An 18,346-nucleotide genomic window follows, 5' to 3' on the forward strand; every position below is an offset into this window, starting at 1 on the left:
GCGAAACACGTGTCGCGATATGGGTGTAGACTCAATAACGGTCGGAATTTGATCACCACTGGAGAAGGTCGTAGCGCTGGTCAGGTTTCCACACCGGATATTCGTAGTCTCACACATTAATTGTAGCGGAATTAAACAAAATAATATAAATCCATAGAGTAGTAAGCGAACGTAGTCGCGGCTACTACGTTACATTCAGCCGCTGCCCCTGCCACTCGCGCTGCCGGAAATATTGCCGGGCGACAACTGAGCGAGAGTTGAATGTAAAAACACGCTGCCACTCGCGCTGCCAGTCCTTTGACTCGCGCACGAAATACCGACAATCGAGGGAGCGCCGGGCACCGCGAGTGGCAGCGCCAATGGCATGGGAAGTGTTTCCACTCGTGTTTACACTCTCGCGCTGCTCACTTCCCTTCCCACTCGGGCTGAGTGTAAATTGGGCGTAACAGATATAAATAATCAAATCTTTCAAGACAAAACATCCACTGAGGAATCTAACCCTATAAGACTTTTTACAAGATGTTTTACTAACGCAGAAACTCAAAATGCGTGACTCCCTTAGCATCGCATGAATGCAAACAGTTATGTTATTAATATTCTGTTATAGTTAGATATCCCTTTCGCAAAATATATGTGCTTAAAGAACCGGTAAAAACAACGTACCTCGCTGCATTGAAATATGAGATGTATTACGTATAGAATAGAATATAAAATACATGTGTCGGAGGATCAGGGGCCGTTCAAGTATTACGTAAGCACTAGGGGGGGGGGGAGGGTCTTTTGCTTTGGTTTTTTTCGGTGACTTGGGGGGGTAGGGGAGTCTAGATAATGATTACGTCATCGGTACTTATTTACTTTTTTACGCGAATGGCAACCCTCACACTGTCTTTGTTAAAAAACCATTTTCTTTTTATACTACAATGGTGGCAATCAAGCATACGGCCCATCTGATGGTAAATGGTTACCGTAGCTTATGAACGCCTGAAACACCAGGGGTGTCACGTGCGCGTTGCCGACCCTTAATAAACCTTAATATACCCACCCTTCTTAAAAACCCCATGCTGTAGTCTTGTAAATTTTCTTTAAAATATTTTTGGGACAGAGTGAAAATTTTAAAGATTTGTAACCATTACCATATTCCTAAAATATTTAGGTCTTACACAATACAACTTACATTTTTGAATATCGGTGGATTGTCATTTTCATCCAATACGATGACGGTGACCGGTTGTGACAGGACCTGATTCTGCGCACGATCTGGGTTCTGATCTTCTATCGATACTAGGAACTTGATCGTATCTTCCACCTGCGAAGTAAAATTATGATGATCAGAAAGAGTATTTTATGGTCTAGTAATGGTCGGGAAATGCAGACATGATTCTGCTCCACAGGTTCGTAGTCCGTAAGCAAGAGATAAGAAAATCAGAATATTGGCAATATTTTTGTAGTGTTATTTAAGAATAATAAATCAAATATATACACTTTTATATGACATTTATTCATTTCTACCAATACATATACATATATATTTTTTTAAGGATGATAATGGAATACTTTTTTTGTAAATACATACATAATATACATAGAAAACACCCAGACCGATACATACACTCATACTCACGAATAGAAATGTTTGCACCGTATGAGGAATCGAACCCGCGACTATCGGAAGTAAAGTGAGCTAAACCGCTAGACCACCGAGGCCGTCATACAGGACCGGACATGAATTTAGGTTAACACTCTTCTGACCATATTTCATCCCCCTTCTTTCATTCTATACCGGCAGAGTATGACGTCACCAAAGACATAATCATAAAAAAATTAGACAGCGTGGAAGTATAGTGACGGCCGCGGTGTAGCTCACCGTGTTACTTTCCAAATATGTTGCGGGTTCGATACCTCGTACGGTGCAAACATTCATGAGCATGATTGTTTGTATGGGTGTAGGTGACTTCTATGTGTATTTAAAAAAAACATATCACTTATCGTGTATCGTTTTTCTTTTGATTTAATCGCAACTAAAAATATTTTCCCCAGTAAGTTAAAATTAGCAATAGGGTCATTAGACCACATTGCTAACAAGTCTCTCTCCCACTTCTGTGGCTGTGGATTGTACAGGGTTGTTATTGTTATTATTATGATTATTATATTGTACAAATTATAATTAAGTACTTACTTCTCTATCCAATGGTCGATTCAGTGTAACGACACCGGTAGTAGAGTTGACAACGAATTTATCCGTTCCAACTAAACCGTATTTGATCTGAAAGATGAAATATTTATCCATTATTAGAATAGAAAATCATTTATTCAAATAAACTTAATTTAAGCACTTTTGAATAGTCATAACAATTTGTTTTTTATCTACCACTCGTTCGGAAAGCTGTCTCATCACAAGAAGAACGAGCAAGAAACTTGTGTGTTGCTCTTTTAAATAATCCTTGTAAGTTTACATTTACAAGTCGAAACGTGTGAATACAAACTACCAACAAGCACTAATTTTTTGGGTCAAATATAAATATGCAATAAGATTAAATCTGCCGTAGTGATAAGAGCAGACCAGTCCCTACAAGCAGCACTCGTTTCACGAGTATGACGGATGAGCCAGCCATCACTGCGCTCGATTATATATATATAGCATATTCTTTATTGAAGATAAATACTTGTACAACAGGTGACCTTACGTATGGCATTCTCTCCCAGCTAACCTCCCTAAGGTTATATATGCCATGGTTTGCTATAAATACTGCTATAATAATAGGATAAAATGTGGGTTGTTGCCGCTATCGTAAGAAAGTTGATAGAGGGCGCCACTAAGTTATGCTGTGTAGATAGCAGCGCCATATTCTGCACACCTTTACTACCTACTAGAATGAATACCGGTGTCTGTGGCTAGTCTATGGCATGCCATGTCACATTGGTGGTGGGGCAATAGCGAGTACTGGGGAGAGAATACATTTGAGAGGACACTTAGGTCTTGATAGTCGAGTAGTGAACAACTAAGTACCATTTACAGTTAATATAATATATATATATGTTATACAGGCAGTCCTCGACATACGTCGTTTCGATTTACGTCGCGTATTTCGAGAACTTAAAATGCCGTGAGTACAAGGACCTGCCTGTACTTCATCATCATCTACTTCTTCCTTATCCCATTTATTTGTGGTCGCGGTAATGTTTCTCTCTTCCATTCATCCCTGTTCGCACTCATCTCGTTATTTTCTTACCACATCATCTTTCACACAGTCCATTCATGTCTTTTTCGTCCGTCCTCTGTCCTTAACCATCCACGTTCATAGTAACACCTTCCTGAAAATATTATCTTCATGTATATATACATGTGGGAAACTATACTCACTGGGAACCCCTCAGGGTCTGTCCCCTGCAGAGTGTACACCTCAGCTCCGACGGGCGTGGTCTCCGACAGCGCCAAATTGTTCATGTCCTGAATGAACACCGGCAGCATATTCGAGGAACCTGTCAATAAATCATGAACATCAGCTTCCGTAATATTTTTCTTTTAATTCACTAAATATTTATTATACTAGCTGTTCCCGCGACTTCGACCGCGTGGAGTTTTTTTTTTTCTAAAATATAAGTAGCCTAAGTTACTCCTTATTACATCAGCTACCTGCCAAAAAATGTCCAGTCAAAATCGGTGCAGCCATTTCAGAGATTAGCCGGAACAAACAGACATACAGACAAAAATTGTAAAAAATGTTATTTTGGTGTATGTACAGTATTTACATTGCATGTAGTAAAAAACGGTTATTTCAATGTTACAAACAGACACTACAATTTTATTTATATGCTATACATATATGTATAGATAAAAACAAAATTATTAACATAACTCTGATCAATCTATTCTCCCAAATTTGAATTTAAAATGAATCTGTATTATTATAAACATGTACAACATTTATTTGAAAAGAATACGAGCTGAGTTTCTTGTCAGTTGTTCTCATCTCGAAATCATTCCGAACTGACGGTAGATTTGACATATCATAAGAGTATGTAATAAATAGACCTACATGAATAAAGATATTTTGAATTTGAATTTGAAAAAAGGGATAATGAAGTGTGCTTTTGCACAACAGACGATGCAAGAACTATTTATATGTATGCAATATGACTACCACGTGAATGAACAGTTTCTAAGTTTACAATAAAATTGGTTTACTTGTTCCCGTGGGAATTTCAGGAAAATAATCTACTAAATCTTAGTAACCACCTAAATAACAAAAGGAAGTTTATATTAAAAAATACATAAACATACGTAGCTCGCCATTTAGGTCGTCTGACATGATTGACCTAATTAAAAAGTCAGTAATTTTTTTATCTTCATCTTATTGTACCTTTTAACGCAAAAGTTTTATCTATCATCTATCTATCATAACTTTATACTTACGTTCTAAGTGTGTATGTATGTATGTATATGAGTGTGTGTGTGCATATGTATGTATATATATGTAAAATGTACCTTTGTCAAATGTGTAAATGTAGTAATGGTTGTCTATAAATGTTTTTCTTTCTTTATTTCTTTCTTTCTTTCTATCTTTCTTTCTTTCTTTCTTTCTTTCTTTCTTTCTTTCTCTCTTTCTTTCTTTCTTTCTTTCTTTCTTACTTTCTTACTTTGAGGAGAGGGGGATTGTTAATAATGTGGAGTTAATAACCTCATTCCTAGTACTTTTTTTTTGCAGATGATAATGGCATGGTGCACCCGCCTGCGCTAACGGTTTACGCTGGCGGGGCACCAGTGGATGCTGATAAGATGAACATGAGGTCAGGTCAGTTAGCCCATCGTGTCAATTTCACCAGGAATTTATCTCGATGATTTCCAGGGGGAACCGCGTGGAGGTCAAACTGACATGGTATATTGCTAGTAATGGGGTCATGAGTCCACACACTAACAATCTTCTTTCCCTCCGTAAGGAGATTGTTAGTAATGCGAATTTAAGAACCTCATTCCTAATACTGTACTATGTCAGGTTTTTTTATATACTACGATGGCAGCAATCAAGCATACGGCTTATCTGATGGTAAATGATTACCGTAGCCTAAAGTTTAAATAATCATAATAACATACAGACACTTTACTCGGGTGAAATCGCGGGAACAGCAAGTTTAGTTTGAGTTTAAAATACTTGAGTTTGACTTACAATATTGCTCCCATTCGTAACCCTATGATAAGTTAGAATGTTAACACGTTTAGCAAGTACAATGTTTGGAGGCGTAAATAAATGTCAGTGAAAGCTTTCTGTTTTTAAACGTATGGTTATATTTCAATTATTTATATAGTCTGTAAACTTACTTAATAGTCGTTTATTTGGTTGTAGTTTACGAAAGTGATATGTTTGTTATCTATACATCTATACTCTATACATATAAATAAAATTGGAGTGTCTGTTTGTAATACTGAAATAACCGTTTTTACTGCTTGCATATGAATGTAAATACGGTACATACACTAAAATAACATTTGTTTACAATTTTTGTCTGTCTGTTTGTTCCGGATAAATTCTGAAATGGCGAGACCAATTTTGACGGGACTTTTATTGGCAGGTAACTGATGTAATAAGTAGTAACTTAGACTACCTTTATTTAAAAAAAACCTTCATTTTAGTAAATTAAAGTTTAACACGACGCGGACGAAGTCGCGTGTACAGCTAGTTTTAAATAAAAAAAATATGCAATAACAAGAAGAAGGCATGCGATAATCAACATAGAAACCGCAACGCAACTCCTAACTAGTGCAATTAGTTAAAATTGTCAGTACAAAAAATAATAAAAGAACAACTTTTATTTTCGAAAAACTTAACTAACCGAATTTTACTATAGCCCTACACTACGCTGTCGTGGTAGCCAAAGCAAATTAAATTAACATTATTATTAGCACGGCACTAAAGCAATGGCGAAAAGACCAAACCATAAAGCACAGAATTAACTCTGGTTAAATGAAGTGGCGATAGGTTCCGGCAACGACGTGCGACTCACGAGTTTATTAAACTTAAGGCCAAAATTTACAAGACCATGATCCGGCCTGCTGTTTTATATGGATCAGAGTGCTGGCCCATAAAGGCGACGGATGAGAGACGACTGCATGCAACTGAAATACGAATGTTGAGATGGATGGATGGTGTGACAAGAATAGACAAGATAAAGAAGGAATACATTAGAGGAAGTATGAAAGTGGCGCCGATGTCGGAGAGGTTAAAGAGTAATCGTCTATCGTGGTATGGGCATGTAATGCGTAGGAATGAAGATCCTATCCTAAAGAGGGTGTTACATATGAATGTGGATGATTATAAGGGTAGAGGAAGACCGAAAAAGAGATGGATGGACTGTGTGAAAGATCATATGGTGAGAAAGGGAGTAAATAACGAGATGACTGCGAACAGAGATGAATGGAAGAGAAAAACATATTACGCTGACCACAAATAAATGGGTAAAAGAAGAAGCAGATGATGATACTATTAGTACGGCGATCATAGACAATAATAATTATAGTATATTGGTCGAACAACCATTCGATCATAATAAAAATACAAGAAAGATATTTAGATCGGCAATAAGAAATAAACAAATGAGTGTATACGTGTGTGTCAAATACATGGTAGTATGTGTAATACATAGAAAATATACATTTTTTATTGATTTGATGTAGTTTCAGAAATAGCGTTGCATGGAGAAGATATTCTCGCCTATATAGTGCATTTCATCCAGTTCATCGCCTCAATGTGGTGCTCCACCGACAAGAGCGTGGCTAAATTATGAATGGATATGTATTTTAAGATATAATTTAAAAAAAATTCAAGCAACTAGTGGGATTAGATTTTTGTATTATTATTTTAATTATATTATTTTAATAAGTATAATAATGTAAATGTTTATTTCTCTAAAAAATAATTGGATTACAATAACACAATGTAGAGATGACTACTAAGTACTACTAAATATAAAAAATGCCTCAGTCAAGTACATCTAGCTCTTCAATACATTTCCATATATGTGTTTTTTATCCCTATGTTCCCAAATTTGAATTTTAATAACTGTGTATTTTTGTAAACATGTATGACATTTATTTGAAAAGAATACGAGCTGAGTTTCTTGTCAGTTCTTCTCATTTCGAAATTATTCCGAACTTACGGTAGATTCGACATATCATAAGAGTCTGTAATAGATCTATATGAATAAAGATATTTTGAATTTGAATTCTTATTACATTATATTAGTATTCATTTTTAGTTGTAAGCATTTATACCTGGAGAAAAGCATGTTGAAATCCAAAGAAAGAGCCACCATTGCAGCTTCATTGTTCTGATCTGAAACAAAACAAATACAAATACTTAATTTTGATATTAAGAAATAGATTAAAGTAAAGAGTTCGTTATATTAAAATAGTTAAAACTAACCGATATTTTATCGAATAGGTCTTATTTTGCGGACATTAATTATTGGATTTATGGAATGAACTTCCTGCCGAGGTTTTCTCACGAGACTACAGCATGGGGTTTTTCAAGGGTATATTAAGGTTTCTTAAGGGTCGGCACGCGCACGTGACACCCGTGGTGTTTCAGGCGTCCATAGGCTACGGTAACCATTTACCATCAGATGGGCCGTATGCTTCAATGCCACCTTAGTAGTATAAAACAAAATTTGTTTAATTCTGCTACCATTAGCATGAGATCACAAATATTCAGTGCGGAAATTTAACTACCGTTACGACCTCTATTGGTGATCAAATTCCGACCTTTATTGAATCTACACCCATATCGCGACACGTGTTTCGCCTCTGAACGAGGCATCATCAGGCATTGAATAAAGCTCGAATATAGCTCGGAAGCCTAGTCGCGGTTTGGTCCAAAAGAAGATAAAACCATTAATTAATTAATTTAATATGAAAACTTTTACATAAATAATTTTTATTTCTAGTAACTATCTTAATTTAATCACTAATAGAGAAGGTCGTAACGCTTTCAGTAGCGGTGGTCAGGTCTCCGTACTGAACATTTGTGATCTCACACATGCTACTGGTAACGAAATTGAACAAAATAATATAGATCTATCTAGTATAAATATATATTATAACTCAAAGGTGACTGATTCCTATTTCTCGGTGAGGCACAAAGTCATGAGCTACGCAGTGCTACTAACCTCAGTTTAAAAACCCATATCCATACTTCCTCATTCTATACTAAATCCTTTTCCGTACTAGCTATTCGTATGTGGAACTCACTTCCATTCTCTATTCGTAGCGCACCATCACTGTCCGTTATCAAGAACTCTGTTAAATGTTACTATCTCTCCAACTAAACTTCTCTTGTTCTGTCATTCTTCATCCAGTTAGCTTATTCAAAATTGCGTGTTACATTATTACTTACTTAACACTCCTGTGTATTTTGTATTTGTATATAATATTTGTGTGTATATATGTATATAAATTGTATTATATATATATATGTAAGTAGTATATGTAAATCATTATTATTTAGTATTAATATGCCTTTTTTATTTCTCTAGTCCATTCTTGCGCCATCTACCACTTTCTGTCTTCTCTCCTCTACCCAAAAGTTGTCTGGACGAGATTGCTTAAGCGATAAGATCGCCTTTTGTACCTTATTACTTATTACTTGTTTGTTCTTTGTTTAATTGTTTGTCTTTCTGGTGCAATAAAGTGTTAATAAATAAAATAAAATAAATAACTGACTTGATTTTCGACAGTTTGAAATGAAATTAAAGATTGGATCTACTATGATGAAGACGTTGGCTTAAATAGGATTTTGATAAATTCAACCCCCATGGGGATAAATAAGGGATGATACGGGTTGTAAATGTATTAGTTTGAACCTATCAGTACCTAATGGAACGAATAAATTAAGACGAACAAAATAAGTATTAGTTCTTTAGTCTACTTTTATTTTAGAAAAATAAAGTTAAATTCCACGCGGACGAATTCGCGAGAACAGCTAGTTGAGTAATAAAATAACAAAATATCAAGAACACACCTTTAAAAACCTGTAAAATTGAAAATATTGTTTTTGTTTAATGTTGTTTGTATAACTCGATATCAGACAATGTTGTGATCGTATGTATGTATATGTTATCGAGTCCCCTAAGCGTTAAAATTATTAAGCGTAGGTCACAGATAACGAGAGTTCGACCTCTAATTGGATCAAAGTCACGGTCAATACTGAGTATATTAAATCTATATAATTGGGGTGACTGGAGATTGTTTAATAATGTTGATTGATGACCCTATTGCTAGCAATGTACCATGTAATGACCTCCACGGAGTTCCTCCTGGTTCGTGGGATACGTGACAAATTCCTAGTGAATTTGTTACAATGGGCTCATGTTCATCTTATCATTCTCCACAAGCAGAAGCCTTCTTGTAGTCTTTTAGTTTTCCCGCGCAAACCTAATGTCCCCTCCGATCGATCCCCCGACCAATTCGAACGGGCATCGAAATTAAGACGGCCTGAGCCGAGGTTCGAACCTCTAGTGGTGCCCTCAGACTAAAGTCGTATCCGTCAGGCAGGAGCTGGCCTTCAACCGCTCCACAACTCCTTCCGCGGGTTTGGAGTGCCATCTGCACTCGCCCCCTAACGTCCGGTGAAGCTGTAAAGGCCAGCTGCGGCCAACAGCATTAGAGTTGTCCGAAAAAAAAAAGGAAACCTAATGCGTCACAGATGCAGAATATTACAGCCGCAGTAGGATGACGAGCGCGTACAGCTATGCTGTACTGTATGCTGTACTGTATGCTGTACTGTATGATTATTAACAGAATTGATTTGTAGTTTAAAGCTACGTCTCGCTTTGCCTTCACCCACACACAAAATGTTCACTATTTAGAACTACAACCGTTATATTCATTAGCATTTTGCCGAGATATAACAGAAATGTTTTGATCTCAATTTGTAGTCAATAAATGAACAGACACCAATCAATTCGAATATGTTATATTGTATATATATATCTTTATTTAACTAACAACCAATTGCCAGCAAAGAATGCTAAAAAATTAAACTGTTTTAATATAAATGGGTTTATAAAGGCCGGAGATATGAAGGGATAAAAATTAAAAATACAGTACACAAACAATACATACAGTACAAAACTACTAATAATAAAACATATAAAAATACATGTTTTGTTCCAAGCACAGATAATATAATATATAAAGCAACGATTTCGAAATTTGAAGTAATTTATATAGTAGTTTTGTACTGTATGTATTGTTTGTTTATTATATTTTTAACCGATTCTAAAAAAGTAGGAGGAAGTTCTCGATTAGCTGTATTTTTTATTTTTATCCCTTCATATCTCCGGCCTTTATAAACCCATTCTAATAAAACTTTTTTTATTTGAATAAGTAAATATATATACTTTTAGATTGGTCCCATTTTTTTAATAATTTTTTTTTTGAAACTGTTTTTTTTTTAAGAAAATTATTTATAAGTTACCTCGTTAGTTTTTTACACGTGAACCGTTTTTAATGATTCTTTTTTTATTAGAAACTTGTCATATTAGACCAAGTTTTAACTATTATTCGTGGTGTTATTAATAATACTATAACAGTTTTTTGGATGGATATACCTTTGTTCATAACTGGTTACGAAAGTTAGTTAACAAATGAACGCAACGTGACTAAAAATGCCTGACTCAGTTGTCAAACCTACTATTATTAATCAAGTACTAGTTTGTCATTCAGTTGTTACTAATTAAACGCAGTTTTAACGGTTTGTTAGCGATCTATTAAGGTGTAAGGTCGTCTGTCTCGTTTGACCTCGTTAACCCGCGACAAAGATTATGAGCGTGCAACTATTCATTTCATATCGACTCGGTGATGTAATTATGCATATTTATGTATGTATACCTGATCTTATTGGGAAATTACATTACTAGTTATTATCCACGATTCTGTCTGCCTTTTTTATAAATGATTGACTATTCGCTTATGCAATATATTTTGACAACAAATTTTATTGAGTTTCGTTCTGTCCTTTGGTTGTGAAAATGTAACAAACAAAAAGACAGATAGTCGGAGACTTTTTATATCTGTAACATTAGTATCGATTTTTTATATTTAAGTATAATATTGTAACGAGTATAATGTAATGTTATATCATATTCAACATTTCTCCTCTTTTTTTAATAAAAAAATGTGTATTAAATACTTAGTATAAAAATGACAAAATATGATTTCAGATTATCATTTTCTTTGTGAAGTGTTCTCGGTAATAATGAAATAAAAATAGCAGTATAGACTGTTTTTTTTTTTATTAATAATTGTTTAAAGTTTGAATCTTGCTAATATTATAAAGACGAAAGTTTGTTAATATGGATATTTCATTTTTACTGTACTTTTTCCATGAAAGACAACAAATCCACCCATTCAGGATGTTTGTTGTCTTTCACTCAAAAACTATTCCCGTTCAGATGATAATGTAATGAAAATTTACAGCTATATAGCTTATACAACAGAAAAACGGCTACCTTTTACCATCGCACCGCTCGCCATCGACAGGGAATTCAACCCCACACGCTGGAACCTATGTGGTCTCGGACAGTGCGGTTTCAGAGGAGCTTCCTCCCGCGTACACTTAGATTGTGGAATGAACTACCTGTCGAGGTTTTCTCGAGAGACTACAGCATGGGGGTTTTTCAAGAAGGGTATATTAAGGTTTCTTAAGGGTCGGCAACGCGTATGTGACACTACTGGTGTTTCAGGCGTCCATAGGCTGCGGTAACCGTTTACTATCAGATGGGCCGTATGCTTGTTTGCCACCTAAGTGGTATAAAAAAAAATAACACATAGTCTATAATTTAAGAATATATTATGCAAATTATGCAAATATAATTATATTATGATAAATGTCAAATAAGTGCAAACGAAGTCGTGCTAGTCAGCTAGTCTCTAATAAACTATACAATACATTGAGAGCGATTATATACGGCAAATTACAGAAGTGAGCCGTGAGGTAGAAAATAGCGGAACTGTAGTGAATTGATTCTTTTTTAAATAGACAATTATCGCTTCGATTTTGTTATTATTATTTGTCATATTTATTTGGTTAGATGCTATAGACACGATAATAAATAGGTAATGTCCTATGAGGCTGGCCTTATGGGACATTAAATATACATTATATATCATCACGTGAAGTTTTGTTAAGAATTATCCAGATACCTGTGAAATGATAACAATCAGACTTTGATAGTTTTTTAATTATAACTAGCTACTCGCCCGGCTTCGCACGAGTGTACATGTATTATATATTATATATAAACCTTCCTCTTGAATCACTCTATCTATTAAAAAAACCGCTTCAATATCCGTTGCGTAGTTTTAAAGATTTAAGCATACATATAGACAGACAGCGACAGCGACTTTGTTTTATACTAATAATTATGATATGTAGGTATGGAATATTTAAAAAAATAGCTGAATCTAATCAAAAGGACTTTCACTGAATCACAGACAATTTTGAGCGTAACTAAGCTAGCCAAACAATTCACACAGAGAAGTAACGGACGAGTGTTAAATAAATAAAATAACCGTTTCAAATTATGTAGATAGTAGTAGAAACCAGTTTGTTGTATGTTCGTGGATGGATACGAGACGGAAACACGCATGATGATGTAACTAAGTACTAATAAACATACTATAGTCTATAGTCAAATTTTAAATCAAATCAAATCAAATATAGCTTTATTCATGTAGGTCCATCACAGAATATAACTATGTATAATAACTATGCTAGTTAAAAGAGTTCTAACTAGCATAGTTATTAATATGATTTCTAAATCTGCCTGAAAAAATTTAGAAATTAGAAAAAGAAACATTTAATTCTAAATATATATAACACAAAGGTGACTGACATAGTGATCTATGAACGCACAGCCCAAACCACTGGACGGATCTGGCTGAAATTTAACATACAAGTAGATGTTATGACGTAGGCATCCGCTAAGAAAGGATTTTGATTAATTCTACCCCCAAGGGGATAAAATAGGGGATGAAAGTTTATATGAAATTTTGTCAATTTTAAACCGATCGGGCTGAGACTTTGCATGCATAAAGTTACTGCGTCGTAGGCATCCCCTAAGAAAGGATTTTGATAAATTCCACCACTAACGGGATAAATTAACGCGAGCGAAGCGGGCAAAAGCTAATGTCGTATAAAACAATTCCTTTAGTAATGTTTTTTTTGAAAAAATTTTTTAAAATTCATAGCGCTGACAACATTATCTGATTACACTAAGAATTACTGCGTAGCGGTTTCTATGTATCGCATACATCTTACTTGTTATTTTATAATTGTTTATTAAAAAAACACATCTATAGACAATTTCAAAAGAGTTATGTCGCTTAACTAAAGTTAGTAATTCGTTTTATGGCAATTGCGTAAGGTTTAAGTTTACAACAAAATACCAGAGTCTGTTATAAATCTGCCTTAAAAAAAGATTCAAATGATGTATAAAACACTTGATAATAATGTTTTTGTAGAAAAAACTTAAAATCTATAGCGCTAACAATATCATCTGATTGCACTAATAATGAGTGCGAAGCAGTTTCCATGTTGATAACGCATACCTCTTGTTATTGTGAATTTATTTATTAAAAAAAAAACATCTATTCAAAAGAGCAACACACAAGTTTCGCTCATACTTCTTGTGATGAATCTGCTTTCCGAAAGAGTGATAGAATAAAAATATGACTATTCAAAAGTAGTTATACTGAGTTTATTTGAATAAAGATTATTTTTATTTCTATTTTGTAGTATTTAAGAAGTTAAAAACCTACTAATACTGCCAGGGGCGGATCGTGAATTTGTGGGGCCCTGGGGTAAATCTACTTAGGGTCCTAATTACAATACTCAACTAAAAAAAAACCGACCAAAAACAAGCGACCAGAAATTCCCCGTTCCTTTCGATAGACGCGCACTTGCATGGTTAATTGCAGGGTTGCCAACCTTATGATAGTTTTTTTTAACATTCTAGATATTTTTTTATATTCTAAATATCATTTCAGTGGGGACTGGGGGCTCTTTGTGTCGTTGGGGCCCTGGGCTGCAGCCCAATAAGCCCATAGGTAGATCCGTCCCTGAATACTGTCTTGCGGTTTTAATTCAATATTAGCTGTGCTCGCTGGATGGATGGATTCCATCCATACTCACAAACTTTCGCGTTTATTATATATTGTTTTATTGAAGGGTTTGGGCTGTAGCAGTGCGACCTATATAGATCTATTGTGCCCGCCTTACTTCTGAGTTCACCACCTAAACCTGTCAGGGACAAGAATTATATTCTTAGGAGCTATAGTTTTTATCTCTTCAGGATAGTGGAAACTTTCTAAAGGAGGATATTTCGTTTATGCATGAGTGGGCTACAACCACATAGGATATGACCTCCTTCAACTTGGCAAAATCCACAGATTTTTATAGTGTACGCGCGACGGTCCGCGTGGAATAAAACTTTATTTTTCTAAAATAAAAGTAGCCTAAGTTACTCCTTATTACATCAGCTACCTGCCAAAGAAAGTCCCGTAAAATCGGTCCAACCATTTCAGAGAGTCGGAACAAACAGACAGACAGACAAAAATTGTAAAAAAATGTTATTTTGGTGTATGTACCTTATTTATATTCATATAACCGTATTTAGGTGCATGTAGTAAAAACGGTTGTTTTAATATTACAAACAGACACTCAAATTTTATTTATATATATATATATATATAGATTTTGTATATAATAGTAGTATGATAGTTATTTATATAATGTACGCTTAAAACAACACAAAACTAACTGCAACATTACTAATTTTATAACATTGAATCAAGTTTTACTATTAGTCACATTCTAAAAATTCCTACACACTATGAATATTTTTATATTGATGATAATGGAATGGTGCACCCGCCTGTGCTAACGGTTTACGCTGGCGGGGCACCAGTGGAGAATTACACGATGAATATGAGGTCAGATCAGCCAGGCCATCGTAGCAAATTCACCAAGAATATACCACTATGCTTTTCAGAGGAAACCGCGTGGAGGTCAACCTGACATAGTACATAGCTAGCTATGAGTTTATTTGCCAAGATTACTAATAATCTCCTACTTTGAATAAATTCATTATCATTACATCTTATACAACAAAGTCGATGTCTGTCCGTCCCAATGTATGTTTAAATCTTTAAAACTATGCAACGGATTTTGACGCAGTTTTTTAAATAAATAGAGTGATTCAAGAGGAAGGTTTATATATATATATTCGTAAATAATAGTGATAAATCACGAATATCTTATCCAACTGTACAATGAATAGTTACAATTATTGCATTAGTCAGAATTGAGCTGTTTTCTGCCACGTTTGGTCACGTAATAAAAAGCAACAATTTCTAATGTCAATGTTACGAAAACGTAATAATAACGCTCATGGTTTTACTTAACTGATTTTATGATTAAAACATTATTACGTGTCAAGGTTAGCTGCGATTGTTATCTGCAGTATCAACTGGTATATATTCAAATTCAAAATATCTTTATTCATGTAGGTCTACTACAGACTCTTATGATATGTCAAATCTACCGTCAGTTCGGAATGATTTCGAGATGACAAGAAACTCAGCTCGTATTTTTTTTTAATGTTGTACATATTTACAATAATACAATTTCATTTAAATTCAAATTTGGGAGATAAGAGTGACCATATGCTATAGAAAAAAAAAACAAAAAAATCTAATCAGTGATCGCAATCTGAACAGACCAGTCCCCCCAAGCAGCCCCCGTTCACGAGTATGACGGATGAGCCAGCCATCATTGCACTCAACCATATTAGAAGGAGCACATCGACCCGGCCCACCACGCCGCCACAAGTTTGAACTTTATAGCGAGCATGACTGTTTCAAGTTACTCAACTACGTCGTTTATATTATTTACAGCATAAACTGTACCAATCACAGTTTTCACCCATTACAATATTTAAATTACAATATGTCATTACTAAATTTAGGATAAGTTTCTTTAGTGTTTATTACATTATCTATGTCAATGGGATAGTTATATACCTCATGACAAAAGTTAAAATTGTAATTAAGTCTACGCATTGTAGTCATTCAAGTAGTCGTTTATTTTATAATAAGCTTTAGCGCAAAGTGTATTTTTTACATGTATCTTAAATTTCCCTTCATTTAAATTCAAAATTATATATGTATTAGGACAATTCAATATAATAAAAGATAGATAGTCCTGGACAATTAACACAGCGCCATCTAGTCCCACGGTAAGCAGAGCTTGTGTTATGGGTACTAGACTAGCTCGGCTCTTAGCAATCATACTTACTTCCTAACTCCTTACTATCTATAATATATAAAGCTGCATTACGGTGACTCACTCACTGATTGACATAGTTGTTCTCCCAGAAGGAGTGCCGGGGGGTCGTGACGATGTATGGGGGAAATGTTCCTTTGGCTAGGGTGACCACGAGAAAATTCCGAAATTTGGGAAAATCCAAGATGGCGGACATAGATGGCGGCTAACTTTTACAGTTTCGCTCGGATCGATTCCGTTCAAAGAGTGATTTGGCACGTCTCGGCGGGACCCAGAATGTGGCGTAAAAACAAAAAATTAAAATCCAAGATGGCCGCGAAAAAATTGCCAAAAACTGGTTGAAAATTTTCTAGGGTTTCAAAAACCGAAATTCCCAGGGTAGTTGCGGGGGTACTGGCGACACCGGTTGTGGAGCATAGGAAACTCGAAGGACTCGACTTCTAGGGAAAATTATGAAATTTCGAAAATCCAAGATGGCCGCCGAGTTGGGGGCGTGTGAAATTGGTCCTAAAAATCCGGATTATTTTCAAAGTCATTTTTTAGGTACAGGGCAACCCCGCAGCGAGTCGGCTTCTATGGGGCGATGATGGGTCTCGGTATAAAGTATTGCCAGCGCTAAAAAGAATTCCCGAATTTGGGGTAATTTGGGAGAAATGGTCCAAAAAGTGGGAAAAAATTTTTTCGACATTTTTGACAAAAGAAGCATCAAGGCCTATCGAGAAACATCCCCTAAAGGGTTTTAGGTGGGTTTTGTTGGAATTTGCTGGCAACACCCATACATGGTATGACCAAAATAGAAATTGGGGTGTCTCTCCAAAAACTGAAATTCCTAGGGTACTTGCGGGGATGCTACCGATCCCTATTGTAGGGCATTGGGAGGCTGAAAGACTCGGCCACTAGGGAAAATTATGAAATTTCAGAAATCCAAGATGGCGGCCAAGCTATGGGAGATTTAGTTTTTGGAAAAATTTTGGGATATTTTCAATCGCGTTTTTGCTGCACATGGCAACCCCGTAGCTAAACGCCACCTACTGACATGGGTAAGTCCCAGTAAGAAGATTTGCCAGGGCTAAAAATTTTCCCCGATTTTGGGTTAAATTTGGAGAAAAGTCCCATAAAGTGGGAAAAATTTTTTTCGACATTTTAAATGAAAAAGTCTTGTTGGTCTACCAAAAATCGTCCCCTGAAGGGGTTTAGGTGGATTTTGTCAGAATTTGCTGGCAACACCCATACATCATGGGACAAATTTTGAAATTGAGGTATAGCTTTAAAAACTGAAATTGATAGGGTACCTACGAGTGTGCTAGCTCAACGCACTGTGCGGCGTCGGATAGCCGAAGGACCCGGCCCCTAGGGAAAATTATGAAATTTTAGAAATCCAAGATGGCGGCAGAGATAGGGGAGTTTTGCTTTTCGGAGAAAATTTGGGATATTTTTAAATGTAGTTTCAGGACACTTGGCAACCCCGCAGCGAGTCGACTTCTATGGAGAGATGATGTGTCTCCACACAAAGTATTACCTGGTATAAAAATTTTCCCCGATTTTAGGGTAATTTTTGAGATAGGTCCTAAAAAGTGGGAAATTTTTTTTTCGACTTTTCAAACAAGAGAATGATGAAAATCTGTCAAAAGTCATCCCCTTAAGGATTTTTGGTGGTTTTTGTCAAAATTATCTGGCAACACCTCAGATCAGTTTTCTTAGGGAAATAGTACAGGAAGAAGTCACCGAGGCTCTACATAATGTATGGACGAAATGTTTCTGTTACTAGGGTGAATACGTCAAAAGTATTAAGAAGTAAAAATCCAAAATGGCGGCAGAGATAAGGGAGTTTTGCTTTTCGGAGAAAATTTGGGATATTTTTAAATGTAGTTTTAGGACACTTGGCAACCCCACAGCCAGTCGACTTCTATGGAGATATGATGTGTCTCAACACAAAGTATTACCTGGTATAAAAATTTTCCCCGATTTTAGGGTAATTTTTGAGATATGTCCTAAAAAGTGGGAAAATA

At 35.5% G+C, this 18,346-nt stretch overlaps 1 protein-coding gene across 1 annotated transcript in view; it reads right to left on the reverse strand.

Annotated features, from left to right (window-relative positions):
* The window catches only part of LOC131848638 (cadherin-87A-like), a 49,856-nt gene extending 45,546 nt beyond the window's left edge, over positions 1-4,310 (reverse strand). Inside the window, exons 1-4 of the mRNA XM_059198560.1 lie at positions 4,283-4,310; positions 3,362-3,480; positions 2,177-2,263; positions 1,175-1,306 (exon numbers count right to left, since the gene is read on the reverse strand). Of these exons, the coding sequence (XP_059054543.1) occupies positions 1,175-1,306; positions 2,177-2,263; positions 3,362-3,480; positions 4,283-4,310 (366 nt within the window). The remainder of the gene's footprint in view (positions 1-1,174; positions 1,307-2,176; positions 2,264-3,361; positions 3,481-4,282) is intronic.
* Positions 4,311-18,346: the final 14,036 nt, after the last annotated feature.

This window comes from Achroia grisella, unplaced genomic scaffold, assembly GCF_030625045.1.
Source record: "Achroia grisella isolate CSIRO2021 unplaced genomic scaffold, CSIRO_AGI_Agris_v1 utg567, whole genome shotgun sequence".
Classification (NCBI taxonomy): domain Eukaryota; kingdom Metazoa; phylum Arthropoda; class Insecta; order Lepidoptera; family Pyralidae; genus Achroia; species Achroia grisella.